Source organism: Myxine glutinosa, chromosome 2, assembly GCF_964187855.1.
Source record: "Myxine glutinosa chromosome 2, kmMyxGlut1.1, whole genome shotgun sequence".
In the NCBI taxonomy this organism is placed as follows: domain Eukaryota; kingdom Metazoa; phylum Chordata; class Myxini; order Myxiniformes; family Myxinidae; genus Myxine; species Myxine glutinosa.
Genome location: NC_136262.1, coordinates 112669157 through 112690997, shown reverse-complemented (window position 1 = coordinate 112690997; position 21841 = coordinate 112669157). Strand labels below are relative to the sequence as shown.

At 42.4% G+C, this 21841-nt stretch overlaps 1 protein-coding gene across 1 annotated transcript; it reads left to right on the top strand.

Moving 5' to 3' along the window:
• Window positions 1–400: 400 nt before the first annotated feature.
• On the top strand, window positions 401–21334 carry RBM18 (RNA binding motif protein 18). Its single transcript, XM_068103737.2, has 6 exons — window positions 401–836; window positions 2520–2620; window positions 8943–9069; window positions 19021–19110; window positions 19607–19695; window positions 20948–21334. The coding sequence occupies exons 1-6, from the start codon at window positions 819–821 to the stop codon at window positions 21105–21107; spliced, it is 585 nt and encodes a 194-aa protein (XP_067959838.1). The 5' UTR covers window positions 401–818; the 3' UTR covers window positions 21108–21334.
• The last annotated feature ends 507 nt before the right edge of the window (window positions 21335–21841 follow it).

The following is a 21841-nucleotide window of genomic DNA, read 5'->3' as shown; positions in this document are numbered from 1 at the left end:
TATTTCACGCGTGCATTTGGCGATGCCATTAATAAAGATCCGCCACCTACCGGTACTTAATATAACTTGACCTGACTTGGTAAATAAACATGGTAGTTTGAAAAATTAAATTAGTTTTTAAATACAAGATGTTGAGTTATTAAAGCCCCAAATAAAACACGATAACAGTCACGAGTCACGACAGGGATAGATGTCATGGTGGTGTATTGCATAAATATTATAAGCACTACTGGTATCCCACCTCAATCGTTTATTTTTATATACTCGAGTACAAATTTAAATTACACTCGTAGGACGTTTAATCTCAGTAATAAGTTTGAATATAAATGTAATCTAGCGAATATTCATCGAATATTGAGGTAAATAAAATGTCGATGTGAAAGGAAAACGTGATGACGTCATAGCCGTTCTGCGTCGGCCGTCGAGCCGTCAATAATAGCTGGTGAAATTGAATGTTGACGGGCCTCGTCTAATAACGCCATTTGCTATCTCTCAAAGCAGATTAGAAACGTTTCGTGAGAGGATCTCCGTCTGAACGGCTTTAACCTTTAATTCCCGGAACTTTGCGCGGGTTTTTTTCTCCTATTTGTATCTTATTTTAGCCTTAGCGCGTTCTCATTTCCGCGCACGTCCTTTAATGAAAAATAATATATCTATTTTTTATTTCGTCGGCGCGGAAATCTGTGGAAAGGCAGTAAAAGTTTTGAACTATTTCGAACGTATGAAGTGCGTTGCTAGGGATGTTCCGTTTTTAAGTAATAATAGTTGTAGTTGTTGTGTTTCGTTGTACAATGAAGCAGGTGTGAAGCACATTCGCCATGGACAAGAAACGTGAGGTAAACACACCTGTGTTCGTGAGTAAAGTATCAAATGTTTTGACGCACTACGTGTACACGTGGAATGACGTCACGTTTCCGTGAGTGATTGCAATGTAACTGGTTGTACTTGCACAATATCCTTGTAGTTGTATGAAGGACCGACCAACGCTTCGTACAACACACCTTCTGTGACCATGTTAATTGGCTCCAGTGACAATGTTAACTCTCTGCGTTACCTGTGCGGTCTTGATGACGAAGTAAAGGTGTATATTCCTTCATCCGTGGGTTTTGTGATCGTGTATCCCATCTGATATCAGTGTGTTCTTTGAGCAGCCAATTTACACCGATCCCTTGGTTCCCCACCTGATATACCTTTCAAAACAAAAGGGTGTATATGCGGTGTGTCATAGCCAGAACATGCGATGTTGATCGAGATATATATATATAGATACAACAAACAACAACAGGCATTTTAAGGCCATTTTCCCTGCTAGAGCGGGGTTAGCCTTGCGGTCCCCATGACGATCTTCTCCATTTTGCCCTATTTTCTGCATTTCTCCTCCTTGTTAACCCCCTTGCCCACATTTCTTCCACCATCTTTAGCCAAGTCTTTCTCGGTCTTCCCCGTCCTCTACTTCCTTCTACATTCATTTCCATCATTCTTCTCAACCAGTCACTTTCATCCTTCCTCAACACATGACCAAACCATCTCAACATGTTCCTCTTCACAGCATCAATCACAGGCAATATTCCCATCATCTTTCGCAATTCATCATTTGTCTTCCTCTCTCTCAACGATACTCCGCACATCCATCGAACCATTTGCATATCCACCCTTTCCAGCCTTCGTTGCTGCTCTACGTTCATTACCCATGTCTCGCTCCCATAAATCATAACACTTCTCACACATGCAGCATACACCTTTCCCTTCAGCTTCAGCGACACACTTCTCCTCATCAGCACGCCACTCGGTTCCCGAAACTTCTTCCATGCACATCTCACTCGAGCAACCGTTGCCGAGTCTGATCCACCTTCTCCATTCAGCATGTCTCCGAGGTAGCAAAATGTTTTCACACCTTCCAGCTTCACGCCGTCTCCAAGATCCAACTCAACATTTCCTCCATCTGCAGCTCCCTCTGTGCACACCTTACATTTGAATGTAGCTGCCACACTGGTAAATGACCCTCTCAGACCACTACATTTTTGATGAACCCACTCAGCGCACATTGTACATTGAATGGAGTTCACTCCGACACCCTTCCTGCACACGGCCACTTCCCAGAGATATCTATATATATATATATATATATATATATATATATATATATATATATATATATATATCAGGAATGAAGTGCTACAACTAGTACTCTTCTATTAACTGGAAGATTAGTTGCCTGATAAACACGATATTGCCAAGTGTGAAGCCCAACATGTGGCAAAGCTGCAGATATCCACACAGGTGGTTCGTACAAGTAACACCTGGGCTCAGACATGTCCGGCTTTTAATGTTGACCTGTCGGTTTTTCTGGGAATTGTGTCTTGCTAACGTTGTGGTTTGAGTCCCGTTTTTGTGGGTCTAGTAATGAGTTTGCTTCGAGGAGGTGATAAAAATGGATGAGGTGTCTCGATACACCAAGGTGGTTAAATTTGGCTCGATAGGCCAAATTTTTTACAATTGTGTCTGCCATTCTTCTCCAGGCATCCCAACTAGCAATAGACAGTGCGGCTGTTTTGTCTGAAGGCTGCAGACATGACGGCCATCGCCTGTGGATTGGGAACCTGGACCTTCGCTTGTCTGAGTAAGGAAACGACGTGCTTTTGTTGTTTGATTGTACTGTTGAAAGCATGTGTGTGATGTAACGTTCATAGAAGAGCGTGTACATGTATCACCTGTATGACAAGGACATGGAGAGAACGGTGTACTCGTACACAAATAGCAATGACGATAGAAGCTGGACAACTTGACATGGTACATGGAAGTTGTCCTTGGATCGTAGCATTATTAGACCAAATACTGAGATGGGAGCAACAAACGGAGCAATTTACCACAAAGAGTTAATTGTCACCTTTGCCTTTACTTTACTGTTACATGACAAATCTTGGAGACTAATTCCAGTTGTCAAAATAAACATGAATCCTGCAAATATAGCTTGGGAAAAGAATTTATTTGTTAAAGGATGTTCAGCCTTGCAATGTCATGTGTTCCCAGACCTTCACTCAAAGTAAGAGTGGGCTATAAATGGGTCATTTTTTGTTTTGCTTAGGTGACAGGTCAAATGGAATACAAAAAAACTATCTCAACATGAAATGACAATTTTCGGCCTGGGGTCCAAGAAAACAGTGTGCAGGGCAAAAATCCAAAATGGCTGCCGTTTTCCCTGAAAAATCACATTTTTAGCCATAACTTTGTCATTTCTGGGTCTTTTTACTTGGTTGTGGTGTCTAACCCTATGTTTATGGGTTAGGCAATCTATTTATGCAATTAGAAGTAGTGTCAAACCTTCAGATGTTGAGTTACGACATATTTTTGCTGTATGTTTTGAGTTGACATATTTTTGATGTTTTCGATGTTGAGTAATCATATTTTTATTAAGACATGAGTTATATTGTTTATTTTTATTTCACATTGTCTATTTTTGACGCTACAATTTTTGCCCTGTACACTTTTTTGTTGGACCCCAGGCCGAAAATTTTGTCATTTCATGTTGAGATAGGTCAAATGGAATATAAAAAAACTGTCATCAAAGAAGAATAACAATAAAAGTATTTTTGACCCCCGTATAGCCCACTCTTACTCAAAGGGACGTGAACTGAACTGGTTTAAATATTTAATAATACATTAACAATGTCTTCATAACACCAATTACAAATGGTACCAATCTGTATATAATGGAGCATAGGTATGTATTATGTGTACCGGATAGTAATTTAGTTTTTAATCTGTCTCACAGCTTAAAAAACGACATTACTTTCCGTTACACCCAATGTGAAGTGTATCATTGACTCCTCCGAGAAAATTGGACGTAGGAAGCTCAAACATTCAGAGATCCACGAGGGCATTCTGAAGTTTGCTTGTGCAAGTTTCGCTTGATTCCATCCAGGTTTGGAAAACTTTTTTTTTTTTGCCCATCTTGGCAATTCCTTGGGACATTAAATGGGCACAATTGGAACATTAAATATCGGAGTTTGCAGACCCTCACCAGGATGTGTTTATGTGATTTATTTTGTGTGGTGTTTATTAGCTGCTGTTTGTGTGGTTTTTTTGACGACGTAGATTTATGTTGAATCCAATATGGCTGTCAAACCCTGTGACCAATGACGTCATAATTACCATTAATAAATTCTACAGAAGGAGGCGTTCCCCTCATGAAAATTTCGTGTCAATCGGAGAGGGTGAGAAAAGCATACTCATTTTGTGCGGACAAACAGGTAGACAAACAAACTGACCCAAATGCAATATCCTGTCCTCTGGCGAGGGTAATTTTCTGAGCTTTATAACCACAACACATATACCCTCCGGGCCAAAAAAACTTAGCCAAGTCAATTTTTTAATATTTATAATCCTAACTATTTTACCATACATTAAACAATCACAAAAACACCAGAACATGCAGAAATAACTACAAATCGGTATAGAATAGATTGTCCCTTAGCTTTCTTTAAATAATCCTGTCTTTGGGTCAAACTTTCACAAAGCCTCTTGCACCAATACATTTCAATATTGTCCCATTCATGTTTGACAGTTTCCCAAAGTTAATCAGAAGTTACAAATTTTCTTCCAGTAAGTTTGTGCTGAATATAGGCCCAAATATTCTCTATGGGGTTCAAATTGGGACTCTGACCAGGCCAGAACATAAATTTCAGGGACTTTTTCTCTAACAACTCTTTGGTGGATTTTGCAGTACAGGTCAGGGAATTATGTTGTTTAAAAATGACTTCTTTGCATTTCTATCCAGGAAATAACTTCTGGAGGCTGGGTAGTAATCCTTTCTCTAATATTTTTATGGTATGCCTTGGCAGTAATTGACTGTTCACACCTTATCAGCTCACCAACACCAGCAGACGAAAATGTACCCCAAACGATGATTCCACCTCCTCCATGCTTCACAGGTGTTGAAATGCACTCAGGGTTGAATCTCTCACCAGATCTGCGAAGACAACGTTCTGGGGAATCGCTGCAAATCTGAAATTTTGATCCATAACTCCACAGAACTCGCTGAAGCCAGTCTGAACCACAGTTCCCATATTCGGCCAAAGTGCAATCTGTCCTGAATGTGTTCCTTTGATTAATTAATAGAGGCTTCTTGTCACATATTGAGGCAAAACCAGAATCGGTCAACCTTCCTGTGATGGTCCTTCTGGAAAAGTCTTGTTTTCAGCAGTTGTGAACTCCTCTGACAGTTTCCATGGGTTTTTCTTTCTTTCCTGGAGAACTAAGAATGTCAGTCACCTGTCATTTTTACTTGTAGTGGGTCTAGGCCTGCAAGATCCCTTCTTTCTTGCAGTAGAACCAGTTTTCTGGAACTGTAGACCTATTCTCTTCATGATAGGCAGAGATATTGGGATGTTCTTCAGGAGCTTGTGGATTTCAGAATGTTTTGTCCGCTCTGAAGACGAGTAATTCGATTTTTTAAAATATCGCCATCAGCATGGAACTTCTTTTTCTTTGGAGGCATTTCTACATTGAAACACGAAAACATGACCTACACTAACTGTACAAGTCACAACTTAGAGCAATTTAGGCACTACATATGCAATAAACAGTCAAAAAAACATAACACCCTAAAAATGCATTACACATCTTTAAAAGTATACTTCCAACCGTAAAGTATTGTCGCGTCCATGCCGATAAAGACCGGCCTCGGACAAATGACCGATCAGCTTTACACTCCGAGGCGTTCAATCAAACTATGGGCGGTGTTGATACGCACGGGGGAGTAGTGGAGGGTAGCGAAGCTTACCTGGATGAACGGGTGTGAAGCGGGTTTTCTGAACCACCAACAAACAGGACAGGATTTATAAGGAATTAAAAGTTCAACAAATATAGGATTTAATTTTTAAAATGACAGGGAACAAGAAATGCGTGATAAAACTAAAATCCTAAATGGGGCGCCCCCAGATGGACTCGTAAAACAACACCAGGGGATAATAAAATAACGAAAGTAATGAAAGGTGTGTGTGGTGAAAGCGGGTACTCAGCTCTGGTCCCCTTGACCGTCCGGGGTCGTCGCATGCCCCGTTCCCTGTTTGGGAAAACACGCCTTGGCGCGAAGCCGCGTTCACTGCCACGCCCGACGCAAGCGAACAGGCCTGAGCTCCTCTCACGTCCTCATCGTTCGGCTGCCCTGAGCCCCGACGTTCCTTTCAGGTGCACCCGGCACCGAGCCCAGCCGCCACAAAGCCAGCACCAAGGAATCTGGGAAAGGATGCATCTGCTCCTCCACGCAGCCAGGAACAGAGCGAGTGCGTGAATCCACTGGTAAGATCAAGCCTGAACTGCCACCGCATGCAACGAGGACCCAGCGCAAGACGCATATAAACTGCGAGACTTTATGCGATGAAAGCCACGAACCAAGAGTGCGTCCGCTCGTAATGAAACCCAGCACAAGAGAGCGATAGAGGAAAGAATGCGTCCGCTCGCACCAATCGCCCGGACCAAGAGAAAGACGCGTCTGCCTGCATTGAATGTCCCAACGCAAGAGGAAGAAAATGGCGGTCCCCAGCTTTTTTGTTCCCGGGTCTCGAACGTCATCCGATGACGTCCTTGTGTGCTCCAATCAGAGTCCATCTCGTCGCCCCATCGGCCGGACCAATCATCACCTTTTGGAGCGGGGCCTCACGGCCCTGCCTGCTTGGTGTTGCGATGACTCGGTTGGCGAATGTCCTGGTTCCGGTTACTTTATTCAATGTTTATAATTACGCACCGATGGCTTGGCTGGTAGTGTGTAGTGTAGTGTAGTGTAGTGTCATAAGGAACAAGGGAAAAATCACAGAGGTCATTTACATACAGGGGATTTACCCTTAACCCCTAAGCTACATAGCACAAGAGCCACCCTCCGTATGGCCACCGTATGGTCACACTTGATCCGAACACACGGAGCTGACTTAAGCTACAGGTTTCTTCTTCTTTGGTGCGACATTTGGAGGACACTACCCTATACAATCCTATCTGGCCCTTAGGTATTTCATTGCCTACCCCCCACAAATGTAACAGTATTTTTTGTGACAGAACAACTCAAAACTCTTTTATTCCTTTTCATGTGTAAAAATTTTGATCTATTTTGTCTTACCTGAGATATTGGCCTTTAAAGATCAAAGGCGAAAATACTGATATTTCCTATTTTTATATATTTTTTAGAACAAAACTTCTTAACATTAATCTTTTCATAAAAATTGCTGTAAACCGTGTGGGGGTGGGGGCGGGGGGGCTTTTAGCTACTATAACATGAGTAATCAATTTAAACTGGAATATGTACTGCACATCTATGGTTCCAAATTTGAAAACACCAGGCTCATTTTTTTGCCCCGAAGTTGCAACTACGTTAATCACAATCTGAGCACATTCATTTTCCTTACTACTGGATCGGGTCATTTTTCAAAACCAAAAACCCAAGCAGGAGCCAGAGATTTAATAGAACACACAGCACTGTGTCTTTTGCAGCTTTGGCTCGAAACTATGCCAACTGAGAGAAGTGTCACCAAGGTACCATATATTTGCTACCTATGCAAATACGTATGCTGGAAATTGACCCTCACCTCCCTCCCGAATAGTAATACACGAGCCAGAAGCTCCCGACTCCTCCGTGTGTATGTAACAAATAAATGGCTCTTTGTTATTATTGCCATCATAAAAAGCCTGCCTTGTAGTGTCAGCAAATCTGTTTTATATGTGGTGGCAAAGAAGGCCAAAAATAGGCCTAGGCATGCATTGAACATCCAAATGTCATATTGACCATTGACAGAGAAGTTCTGAGTGGATATTTGTTGTAACTGTATTACTGTAATTAAGAGACTGGTGCAAGCCCAGATATTTGAAATTGGACCTTCGTTAAATAGCACTAAATTGAAATTAATATATTTTGAAAATGTGACTTGTTTTTTACACGAGGGCCAAGTCCCATGGAGGAGCAAGTATAGTACACGTATCACGCATATACATGATACGACACCAGACTTGACTTCAGACAAATACAGCCACTCGGCTTGAGCGAAGTGACGTCGCTTCCCACTAGAGTACTCCGGGTACCAACGACGCCATCTTTTTATATGATATCTCTTTCCTCTCTGCACTCCATGGGACAATTAAAAAGGAATTTCTTGCTCCCCATGGATATCAACCCATAGGATTTGTCTGTGCTCTATCCTTTAAATACTAAATGCCAAATGAGGAAGCAGCATGTACCATTATCTTTGGTACGGCTCCCTCAGGGTTGGAATCGAACCACCAACTTACCAGATTCTGAGCGGACGCTTTTACCGCCGATTATGATTTTTGTCATGGCTTTGGAATTGCGATCTAAAATGCGCATCTTCAGATATGTGGGGATGCTTCAGATGTGTGGGGGTCAAGCTGAGTGTTCAGTTGCAGAAGGAAAGACACACTTGATCGAGAAATTGAGACTTTTTCCACAGGATTTAAGCTGTAGAAGAAGATAAAACCGGCCCGGCCAGCCACCAATTATTTTATGAAAGCCTTGCGCAAATGGAACTTGTGCATCATGTGGAGGAAACCTGGAATGACGAGGTGACAAAGTTTTGAGCCAACTTCCGTTGGCAATGGTGTGAAGCTGATGTGTGTTTCTTGCTTCGTTTGTTTCTGTTCCCTATTAGTAGCCGAGTCGACCATTCAACCGATGCTTTGATTATGCTTTGCTGTGACTGGATGAGCTGACGGTGAAAGGTCAACTTCAGGCCTAACTGTGAATTGTGGGAGTGGTGTGTTTAGCTATGCCTTTAGGAATTGATCTTTCAAATGTTGTAAAACTAAATATTGATTTGTAGGCCAGGTTACAGTCAAGAGGAGTTTGCCATTTCATTGACACTTTAATGTTTGTGGTAAAGTTTCTTCTTTTTTTGTGCAAATGACGAAGGATCGCATTACCGTTCCCTCTCCCTCCCCAGGTATCACTTGTTAAGGCTATTGAAGCGAATAGGAACCGTTCGGCAGTTTGACTTCCTGTTCCACCGCTCTGGTCCTCTGGAGGGACAGCCCCGAGGTTACTGCTTTGTTAACTTTAATTCAAAGCAAGTGAGTCTCTCCAAATTCGTTTGTTTTTAACTTTCCTTCCAAAAGAGCACACAAACCGATGACATGTGACGTAGGTTAGAGTATGAGCTACTTCTGTCGGCCATATTTATGCTGATAATGCAAGAGTGATTTATATTTTCTTCTTTTTTTAAAGGAATTGTGCACAAAGTTGTGCAAACGTTAGGTGCGTGTAGACTGTTTTTATGTAGACATGTGCCGAATGACAAATGTCTACTTGATTTATCTTTCAGTTCTGCACAATTAGGTTGGTTCAGCCTTCTCAATCTCCAGTATTGTGGCGAGAGATATTGAATGAGGCCATTTTGGGGGACAAGAGGGTCTTGGTGTATTGCACTGGTAGACTGATGAGCAGGACTCAAAATACATGGGGGTGAAATACGCACTTGTGCTGGGTCTGAATTCGCCCTCAAAACCAAAGAAGAAGATCACCACTCCTTTTGCCTCTTTTGATGCACTGGGCTGCTGAAGCAGTTTCTAGGCTATTGGGCACAATCCTGGATGGGTCGTCACTCAGATGCAGGATACACAAAACAGCTCATTCTTCCTAGTAAGCCGATACTCATTTTGCTGACCTTGGAAGGATGACAGGCTGAGTCAACCCACCTGGTTTTAATTCAACAGCATGACAGGAGCTTGAACCCAGGACCCTGAGATGTCAAGCTAGCCGCCTTAACCGTTAAGCTAACCCTAGGCTTTCAAAATCAAAGACGGGGGTGAAAATTTCAGAATGCTGAAAAACAAAGTCGCCCCTATGAATATCCGCATGCATTTTGCCAATTTGAAGAGCAAGCAAACAAGTTTACTATGTCTGCTTTATTTTTCGTTCCCAGCTCCACGAACGATCGCTAGCAATCCACTTGCGGGCACGGCTGTGTTGTTTATTTTTGAAACTGGGCATAAACAATAAATAGTCGCTCACGTTGACTTTGCAGTTTCACTGGCGAAAATCGCTGCCCTGCTTCGGTCTCTCTTGTATACCGTATACATTAGGGTGTTTCATATTATAGGTTTAAAATTAAAATATGACATTTTTGTTGACTTTGCTCATGCCCTCATTCCTATTGATATGGAAAGGATGTCTGCAAATTTTGAGAAAGATCATGTAATATTTAGTGGTTGCACAGTCTGCACACTTTTGAAATTTTACTCCAGTTCATATAGAAGAAGAAGATTTATTTGCAAAATAAAAATTAATAAGACCGAAAGAATTGTAAAACATTGAACATAACACAATGAAATGAATATAAGCATATTAATTCAACATACACAAAATAATGAAATTAATATAGGCATATTAATTCAACATATACAGTCACGTGAAAAAATAAGTACACCCCATGTAAAGTTTTGACTTTTTCAACATATTTCAACATACAGCGATTTGATCTTCATTTCAACAATATTGATAGATAAAGGTGATATAATATAACAAATATCATGAAACATTTACATTTTTTAGCCCATTGTATAATTTAAATAAACATAAATGCAAATTTCGCATGTGGAAAAAGTAAGTACACCCCTACATTTATCACTACTTCAAATACCTAAAATTTGAATCAGGTGCACCAGCTCAGGTGCAAATGATTAGAACATCGTTGGAGAGGATCTTGGAGGAACCTGTCTTATTTAAACCGCAGACGTTTAGTTTGGTTTGCTCTTTGTTGTTGAAGTGTGCGGCATCACCATGCCTAGATCAAAAGAGCTCTCTGAGGCCTTCAGAAAGAAGGTTATAGATGTCTACGAGTCTGGGAAGGGATTTAAAAAGATCTACAAACAATTAGAAATCAATAATTCGACTGTCCGGAAGATCATCTACAAGTGGAGAAGACTCCAAACAACTGCCAACTTGTTCAGGCCAGGCCGCCCCAGCAAGTTCAGCCCGAGAGCAGACCGCAAGATGCTGAAAAATCTATAAGAACCCCACAATGTCATCACGGGACCTACAGGTAGCTCTTGCCACTGTTGATGTCAAAGTGCACGAGTCTACCATTAGAAAGAGGCTGCACAAGTTTGATCTACATGGTAGGTGTGCCAAGAGGAAACCTTTGCTTTCCAGAAAGAACATCAGGGCAAGACTAAAGTTTGCCAATGAACACCTAGGCAAAGACGAGCACTTCTGAAACAATGTGCTCTGGACAGATGAGTCAAAGGTAGAGCTATTTGGCCACAGTACCAGAAGACATGTTTGGCGAAAACCAAAGACAGCATTTGACCACAAGAACCTGATACCAACTGTAAAGCATGGTGGTGGAAATATTATGGTTTGGGGCAGCTTTGCTGCATCAGGGCCTGGGCAGCTCACCATCATAGAATCCACTATGAATTCTTCATTGTACCAGAGGGTGCTTGAGGATAATGTGAGGCCATCTGTCGGAAGGTTGAAGCTCAACCAAAGGTGGACCTTGCAACATGACAATGACCCTAAACCTACCAGTAAATCCACCAAGGAATGGCTGAAAAGAAAGAAATGGAGGGTTCTGGAATGGCCAAGTCAAAGCCCGGATCTAAATCCCATCGAGATGTTGTGGGGGGATTTGAAACGAGCTGTGCATGCAAGAATCCCCTCAAACATCACACAGCTGAAAGAATTCTGCATGGAGGAGTGGGCAAAAAATTCTCCGTCGATGTCAGAGACTGGAAGACAGTTATAAGAAACGCCTACTTGAGGTTGTTTCTGCCAAAGGGGGCAATACCACCTATTAGAGCCAAGGGTGTACTTACTTTTTCCACATGCGAAATTTGCATTTATGTTTATTTAAATTATATACAATGGACTACAAAATGTAAATGTTTCATGATATTTTATATTATATCACCTTTATCTATCAATATTGTTCAAATGAAGATCAAATAGCTGTATGTTGAAATATGTTGAAAAAGTCAAAACTTTACATGGGATGTACTTACTGTTTCATGTGACTGTACAAATATTCACAAATGTTAAATGATTTACATTGATTCTTTTTATTCTAGAATACAACCAACAAAACTGAACATCAAAAAACTTAACTGAACTTAATAACATTCATGTTAACTACATCAGATAATTTTGTAAGATGCAACTCCTGCTGTTGTTCGCTTGGTGACGGCTTTTCTGTGGTGCTCGACGATCTTCAACAGGAACTGCTTCTGCTGTTCGTCCCTGACTGACTCATTGAATTTCTTTATCAGGGCAATGCCCCTTTCTGCAGTGTCAATCACCACTTTAAGGGCATTGATGGAGCTTCTTAGCGCATCGCTGCAGTATTCGTCCATGTCGCCGACCCCGAAGAATCCAAAGAATGTCTTTGTACGGCGGGTGACGAAGTCGCTCAGGTTTTTCCCTTGAAAGACTAGGTTTTTTTCCCTCTAATCGTCTCGATTCTTTCTTCCTTTCCGGCTTCTCCAAATTCTGGAACATCATTTCCTTCTCTGCCAGAGTAATACGTTCATCCAGGAAAGCCAATCCAACATTTGTTTCTGACAGATACCAAAGGTGTCTCTTAGCCACCTTCAAAGCACTCTCCTTGACATCTCTATCTGGGTAACAGTTCAGAAGTTGAATCGTGTCCAAGTCATTATTTGGTGCCCATCGACTCACAATTGCCTCATGCCAAAAGCGGACATATACGAGGCTGACAAAATACGCTACTTTTCTCATTCCCTTCAATTCTCGATCAGTCAACTCCAGTTGTTCATTGAATAGGACAGTGGTTCTTAACCTTTTAAAAGGCGCCGAACCATAACAAAACCCACCGAACACTCGCGGAACCCCTCAAATTTGACCAAAAAATTAAGAAGAATTGCATCTTAATGCGTTTTCTGTTCTTCTTTTCGGGAGGCGATTCCCAAAGTGCGTGGTTTTGTTTTGGCAAGGGCCACCCTCAAATCATTTTCGCATGCAAGCCTGCTCCTTTTCTTTGTTTTAATGTCCACCAGTTTAGAAAACGCATGCTCACAGAGATATGTTGTAACGAACGGCGTGAGGATCTCAAGGGCAATTTTTGGCGATGTGAGGATACCCTTCCATTTGGTGGCACCAAAACGTTGAGAGCATTGTTGTGCCAAAGAATTGTTGTTGAGTCTGGCTCTGCTGAAGTTCGATGAGGTCGTCGAGGTATTGGTCGTTGACATCTGCCGTTGCAACGTCGAAAGTAAGCGGCTGCCGCACCCATGCTGGGTATTGCTCTTGGTCGGGGAAGTAGCCGTCGAATGACTTTACCAGCTCATCCAAGTGCGTGGCAATCGCTTGCTTCAGCTCCCCCGGTACAGCAGTGCCTCCAACTTCAGACTGATCTTCGATCCCGCTCACGCACTCGTCCAGTAGCGAAAAGTTCGAAGTTGTCGTTCTCTGTTCGCCGCCTCCCCAACGGTAACTTCTTTCGGAAAGCGCTCAGCTTTTCTTCAGATTCGATGACATTCACTCCACCGCCTTGCATCTGGCAATTGAGATGACTGAGTGCGTCGAAGATGTCAGCCAAGTACGCAAAGGCGAGGATGAATTCTGACTCTTGGAAGTGCATTGCATGGCAATGCTGGTGTTCTCGCAAAAACAGGGCTAATTCTACACGCAAGGCAAAAACACGGCTCGCTACCTTCCCTCGTGATAACCATCGAACGTTAGAGTGGTAGAGAAGGACTTCGAATTCAGAGCCAATTTCATTGCACAGCTCTTTGCAGATGCGATGATTCAGAGCATGGCTTCGCGTGTAATTCACAGTTTCAACGACGATTTTCAGAACATTGGCCAGTTTTGGAGGCACGGTTTTTGATGCCAGCGCGTGTCTGTGCAGGACGCAGTGCGTGACGATGATGTGTGGTGCATCGACCTTCACCAGCGCTCCAAACCCGGAGTTGCATCCCAGCATGGCTGGAGCTCCTCCGTCCGAGCAAACTGCAGACACCATGTTCCATGAGAGGCCGTTGCTTCTGAAGAAGTCGTCCACAAGCTTCTTCACGTCAGCTGCCTTCGTCGTCGTCGTGAGAGGCTTGCAGAACAGAAAGTCTTCCTTGATCTCGTTTCCTTTGACATAACGTACAAATAAGATGAGCTGGCTCAAATTCGAAACATCGGTGGTCTCGTCGAGTTGAAGGCTGAATTTTGTCAGGCTCGCGACTAAATCTGCAACTACTTGGGTGAGGATGTCGTCGTTCATGTCGTCGATTCTGCATCTGATGGTGTCATTTGAGAGTGAAACGAGAGACGACTTGTTTTCAGCAACTTTTCCCAGCATGATGTTGGCCATCTTCAATGCAGCCGGTTTGATGAGTGTCTCACCAACGGTATGCGGTTTGCCTTGCTTTGCGATCAGGTACGACGTGGTGAGGATCAGTTTGTCAATTGGAACGAAGCCGAGAGTGGGCAAGGTAGCACTTGCGTCGAATCGGACTCTCTTCAATTTGAATTCGTCCAGCGTTGCGTCTTTGTACTGCCCCTTGCTGTGTAGTTTTTTGAAGTGTTCCCATAGTTTTGCTGGTGCTAGGCTTGAGTTGCTCAACTTGACATTGCAAAGCATACATTGAGGACGCTGACTTCCGTCCCGTTCCGTCAAACACGTGAACCCGTACTGCACGTAATCCTCCGACCACTTCCTTTTTTTGCTCGACATACTGAAAAAAAAAAAAAAAAGGAACAAACTGATCTTAATTGAGTTCGGGGAAATAATTATATGACAAAAATTTAAAAAGGAACATGCTTAAATATAATCAGTGCCCCTCTGAAAACTGAGAAATTTTAATGAAGAAAACATAACTTATAGTTACGATGACGGGATTTATTATCTACTCAACTCTATGTCACCTCAAATCCCATTATAATATTACATAGAAAACTGCGAATTGTTAGTTTTGAATTGCGACCAACGGAGTTATATCACCTCCACCTAATTTTCTGAGTAATTCAATCATATTTTATAATCACCATCCACTTTTGACTTTAATATAACTCTGAACCCGCCCTGCATATCCACAAACATTTCCAACTTACTTTTCAATTAATCAGTAACTCCAAAGTAAGGCGCGACCAATGACGCACAGCACACGGCAAGCTAATCGAGGCTATTCACTGGAATTTCCGAACACCTGCAAAGTCCAAAATCCAGTAAGTAAGTAAGCAAGTAAGCACCATCAACAGAATAATTAGCGAGTTGCTCATTGATTCAACTTACTACAGTCAGTGTAAAACAACTTATCTTAAACAGACCAGAGAAACCATGAATGGGATGGGAATACAATTACAAATAACATTTCCATTCGTTCGTAACATACATAGCAAAATAATAATAATATTAATAATAAGTGTAATTACACATAGATTCAAAATTGATACAAAACTTAAAAACAAAAAATATATATATTTGCAATGCGTTTCGGAGGACCTCCGCCGAACCCCTGAGACTGGCTCACTGAACCCCTGGGGTTCGATCGAACCCAGGTTAAGAACCACGGGAATAGGACAATCTTAAGTGCATATATGGCCTTTGCCATCCACCTTGCTTGATGGAGGGCTTCTGGAACCCTGAAGTTGACCACTTTCAGTCCAACCTCCAAGAAAGAGGAGACGTAAAAACTCTTTGTAATCTTCTTGTGGATGGCTTGCATCTTTCAAGACTTTTTGAAGGTAGTCAACCATTTTCAGACGTTGGTCTTCTAGAAACCGTTGGACAGGCTCTTCATCCAGTATGGTCGTATATGACTTCTTATCGACTAAGTGCCAACGTTTTCGGAACCTTCGAAAGATCTGGATGTCAGGACCACTTCATGGCACGCGGAAACATTCTTCGGAGACGCCCTTCAAGATCAGCTCAAGGGTGTGATGGTGGCAAGGTAGCCACAACAGAGTTCGCCCAACTTCCTTCTCAATCCTCGTACACGCTCCTTGAATCAGTCCTGTATTTGACGCCGTAGTGTCAAACGAGAGATCAATGATACGGTCACGTATACCGAATCGGTTCAACTCCTGAATGATGACTCGTGCCATTTGCTCGCCAGTTCCAATTTCTATTCATCTAAGTGACCCGTATGACGCAACACTGACGCAATCTTAACACAGTGTACGCAATGCTAAAGCCATACAAAAGTGATAGAAGTGTGCAACCTCTAAATATTATTCAATTTGTCTAAAATTTGGCATAAGGGTCATTGAGATGAATAGAACCATGGGGACAAGAAAAGTGACACGAAAATAGCAACTTCGGGAAAATTGAAACACCCTAGTATACATGACTGGATTTGTACTTACAAAATGTTATACTGTAAATATAACTCCATGATGCTCTTGTCATATTCCTTAAATGTCTTGTCAGATATTGAAACAACCAAGTTAATTCATAAAATTGAAGTCATAAAAACCATTGGAAGTTTAAAATGTCATTGCTATGCATTTGTAAAACTGTTAAAAAATAAATAAAAGAGAACCCGGAGAAATTATTGAACATAAATGCAGAGGGTGATGTTGCTCCGTGACTGCATGACCTAACAAAGAGTTGGCGAACATGGAAAAAAAAAAACCCAAAAGACAAAATAATAATGCCCCAAAACATGAAGCAAGGCATTTTTTCCCCAAAGTGTCGTCAAATTTCTTTCTTATTGTTTTGATCCCTGCTAATGAGTATGGTTTGTTTGTTGTAACTATCCCTCTGTTTCATTCCTACCCTTTTTAACTCAACTGGACTATGTCCAGCTGAGTTTTTGTTGACACCGTGTCCGTCGTCTGTCTGTCGTCTGTAAACAATTCGACGTCTATGCTCTAAAACTCACAAATATTGATAAAATTTGATGAAACTTGTTATGCAGCATCTTTAAGACATAAACTAGTTTGGGATTGCATTTGGGCGTTGCACGCCCAAAAATGGGTGCGGCAGGGCGGCCATATTGAAAATCAATTTTTGTCATATATTTTTAGCACATATAAACTATATAGTTTGTGGTTCTATTATGCATATTCTAACCATATTGATATAGACCAGTTGAGTTCAGGTTCCCTGGAACCTCTAGTTTTTATTTTGACCGTAGCCCATAGAGCAAAGCCATCTAGAACAGTGTTTGTCTGTCTGTATGGCCCCTCAAATGTACACCAATCAGAGCTGAGGATCTGGTCACATGACGGGGGTGATGTGATGTCATTATGGCGGTTGACTCTGCACACCGCCATTTTGAATCCAATTTCGTTCAGGCCGAACGTATCGTCAAACCTGTCATGTATCACAATCTGCATGCTCTACCTTTCCTTTTTCATTCAGTGTGAAACGCAAACAAACCGATTGTTAAAATGAATATCAAAAGCATCAGCGTTACGGGTCTTCCAACGACACAGTACTTACAGGCCTTAGGCTTCATGCCTTCATGGCTCACCTTCAGGCCGCTTCAGACAAATTAGCCCAGGTTTCTTAATACAGTGGTATTGTTTTTGTAATAATAATAGTAATAGGGTTAATACTATTAATATAGTAAATATAATTGTAACACTGCAATACCTTTGTCGTTATTGCAATGATTCTGGATTGAAGTGGTGTATGGTTGGTTCATTGTTGACTCAAAACATAGAATAAACCAGTGTTTTAATGCAAAAATAATGAAATACTTACATTATTTGCTAAATGTTATCTCCACCCAGGTCATACGGTCCTCTTCAACTAAAGTATCAAACAAGTCCGTCTACGCCACTGTTAGACTTTCGGTCTTGTTTGATTAATACAAGTATTGAGGCTCATGGAAGCATAGAACGATGGGGGACAATGAATCGAGACAAAATAGTGTGTCGACTACAAACATGCAACACAGCACAAGTGGATGAATTGTGGGAACTGGGACCCCACTGGGACTGGGACTCTGTCGTAAAACTCAGTGGTGGAAATGGTAAAGGCAGTTAGGTGACTGGGCAGCAGAGCTGAAATTCATTTAGAAAGAGCTCAAATGTAGTTCTAAGTGCAAGGTAAGAGGGAAAAGAAAGAATGGAGGTGAGAGGGTTTAACTTTTTTTCTTCTTTGTTTTTGGATACAAAGTCGAGGCTCGTGGAAGAGCGAGTACATTGAACGGATCAGGACATAACATGACAAAAGGAACAGTGAGAAAAAGAGACTGGGGAAGGGGGGGGGGGACTAAAAGTGGAGCTGAAGAATAAAATATATGGAGACTTGGACAAACAATGAATGGGAGGCAGGAAAGAACACATGGGGTGCACCAGGTGGGTACAGAAGGAAACTCAGGAAAGACAAACTGGAATTTTGAAAGGAAGTGGGCTTGGAAAGGGGTTGAAGGGGAGGGGGTTAACGACGGTTAAAAAAAAAAAAAGGTAATGGTTTTGGATTGGGGATGATCTGAGATGGTGAACAGATGTCTTAAATACCTGGAGGGAAGACTGAGAATGAAGAGAATGTGGAAATTGGTTCCACAGGGAAGAAAAAAGAGGAATGAATGAGTGGAGGTGAGCAGTGATCCTGGATTTAGGTAGTTTCACCAGAAGCGGGTTGATGGTGGATCGAATGCACCCTGCAGAACCTGGGGGGTGGGTGGGAAGAACAAAGCACGGAACGAGGAGATGGTGCAAGATAAGACAGAGAAACCACCGACATGCTGGTGATGGCGAAGTGATAGGCCCATAGTCTAAGCTTCAGTACAGGAGGTTGCAATGACCTTGAAGGCTTTGGTGTCCATGGCATCAAGCTGAGCAAGGTGTGAGGCAGGGATGCCAGCCAAGAGAGGGCAGCAGTTCTTGAAGTTGAGTGGATATCTGGCGAGGGTAACAAGAATATGGTTTCTGGCTTGTACGTAAAACGTGCTGTGCTTCAGTTTGTACGTCGAGTGCGCCGTACCCTACGCCCATCAGGATTACGACTCCTCAACGTTGATGATACATTGTCGTGTTAACTCCGTTTGCTCGTATTAGCACCAAACCAGTTCAGGAAGTTAGAACTCTTTGCTTTCCTAACTCACATTTTATCCTTTCAGGAAGCAGAAAGAGCAATCGAGAAGTTAAATGGCAAACTTGCTCTGTCTCGACCCCTAGTGGTTCGCTGGGCACATGCACAACAGCAACCGGTACGTTTGTATCGTTTACATTGTACGGAATACTGGCTTGTGGGAAGGGTCTTGACACGATGTTGGAGAGGGGGGGGGAGGGGGGGGTATACTGACATTTACCTATAGGTTCTCTGGCCTGGGTTTGATTCCTGATTCGACTATAAACTATCGGACTCGTGCTTCGCAGGCAGGGTGTTGTATCATGAAGTGAACTGTCCCTCAGATGGCTGAAACAGCTGCTTTTCTTGTGTGGTAATATTAGTTGGTGACCTGAACTATACCAAAGTGTCTTTCACAGAGTCGGTGAGTTATCGCCGATACCCTGGCTAAATCGACGGCGCCAGCCGGTTCATGAGAAACTTGGGCCAACACTCTTTGTCTACCCTATAAGAAGATTGGATTAATTTTGGCCACTTAAGTAATGTGAGAGCATTTTTGACCAGGAGTTGATGGTGGTGGTCGTGGTGATGTAAATCTGAGCAAGGTGGTAATAGGAACTTGTTCTTTTGCTCAGACTTACGAGAGGCAGAGAGAGCCGAACCTCCCCAGTTCCCTCGAGCCGTCGGCCACGGAAACGGAACCTCCTTGTGCATCCTCCCTCACGTACGTGCACCATATTGCCAAATCTTGCATCTGAGGAAAAAGCAGTCATAATAAAAGTGTAGTTTCTCCGTCATCGTCGGAACACCATACCGTGATCTTATCCTATTGCTCGCACATATGTCTGGCTTTGTTTCGTAAGCAAAGGAATGAGAAACAAAAAACATTTACAGATTGCACAAACACGCACACACACACACACACACACACACACGGGCGAGTTGATTGTTTGCTCGTTTCGGTCACACGTGTTCTGAGAATCCGAGTTTGTAGAGACAAAAGGCACATGCAAGGATGGCTGCCCATGCTTCTAATGAGATTGTAGATTATTTTGACTTCTAATGAGATTGTAGATTCTTTTGACAAATGAACACAGTTATGCCGAAGCAGGCCCGTTATTTGATTGTGCAGCAGCCTGATAATTTTATCTTCGCTATGGAATGTGGCAGTTGTGCTTCCTGGATTGTCCATAAAGGGAAGCCACATCAAGACCCCAGGATCTAATTTCAGACTCTTATTGCTGCATTATGGGTTTAAGAAGACTTAAACGGTGTTGTGCTCCAAATGCGATAGCGCTGCGATCCTCGAAGAAGCAGTCGAGAGGTTTGACCGCAGCAGTTTTGATTATTAAATTTGCACCAATGCACGTATCGGCTTTTTCCACACTCATGGAAGGTCACAGAACAACGAGACCATGCCCACACTGACTGGTGTATGGTGTATACTGTATACTGTACAGCAGCATCTCTTTGGGCCTCATCCATATTTATTATCTACAGACCATTATATTTGTTGTAAGTTTGCTTTATACAATAGTTGCCTTTTTACTTCCTGTTAGCAAATACGACATACACAAACCAAGCAGACTGCATTTCATCAGTTGTGGCAAATTCTATACCTGCCTTGGTTAAAGCAAAAGGAAAGATGTCCATCTTACGGTGGAGGTGTTTTTGATTGACCCTTTGACAGATGCTCATCAGGCCGTGACCTGCGATGTCAATGATTCTGCTTTTCCCATATTTTGGGTTTGATTTAGCATCCATGTTGAATATGTTTGGGACGGCATCACAGGTAGTTCAGGCCTTTCTGATCACACAATCCTTTGGGAAGTGAAATAAACTAATTCCTGAACACTGGGCCCTCTCTCATTGTGCCATAAGGATTGTTTTTATTAGTTTTTTTTAGCTGTTTCCATCTTGATGTTTGTACCATGATGCATCACATTTTAAAGGGGAATTGTGTGCTTCTTCTTCAGCCTCTCGGCGAAGATACAGGCAATAGAGGCAAAACTGCGGCTCATGGATCAACAGGAAGATCTGGAACCTCCAGTGCCGGTTCTCTCACGTCTGCTCCCCAAGCCCCCCACGTCTCCCAACACGCGAGGGGGCCGGGGACGAAGAGGGCCGAGGCGCTAGCTCACAGCTTCCGGTTCCCCTCCCCCCTTCACATTTCTTTTAAATCGGTTCCTTCTGTTCCAGAAATGCAGATCCTGTTGGGTCAATGAAAATAGAATAAACTTTGTAATGTTTCATCGGGTTCAATGGCTGTAATCGTACTGGGAGATGCGGAGGGAAGGTGCGATGAAACGGCTCACCTGCTCTCAACTCAAAACACTTTCAATAAATATGAATTGAATTTCAAACTGGTTGTTTATTTTTATTATTATTATTTCCAGAGTGTGTTATAATGGTGGCCCACTGATTATTACACTTTGGATTGAACTCGAAGATCAGATTTTTATGATCTTTTTTTTTACATGCAAACGACTTTGATCGTAAATGGACAATGAATGTGTTGCGGGTTCATTACAGGAAAGGTCTGCACGACGTCCGGTATTTTAAAAATAAGTTGTTGATTCCAATGCAGACGTGTCCATTACATACTGCACCTTTTGGATGACGCACGGTACCTGCCCTGCGGAGATGTACAGCGTGTCTCAGAATTATGTTACCCTCATTCTGTCTTGTGTATGTTACCCAGAAACTATTGTAGATGTCTGTCATTCCATTTCAAAACGCCTAGACGTTGCTGGTGGTCATTTTGAGTGCATGTCCTAATACATTTGATATTCTGCTTCCCACATGCAAAGGTGTTCCTGTTTTGAATCATTTTTTGGCCAATTTATAGCTTAGCAAAATGTGGTCACACC

Excerpts from the sequence above, each read along its gene's own strand:
- RBM18 (XM_068103737.2), top strand. Across the intron at positions 2,621-8,942 it reads CTGGACCTTCGCTTGTCTGA|GTATCACTTGTTAAGGCTAT; the intron begins GTAAGGAAACGA and ends CTCCCTCCCCAG. Across the intron at positions 19,111-19,606 it reads CACATGCACAACAGCAACCG|ACTTACGAGAGGCAGAGAGA; the intron begins GTACGTTTGTAT and ends TCTTTTGCTCAG.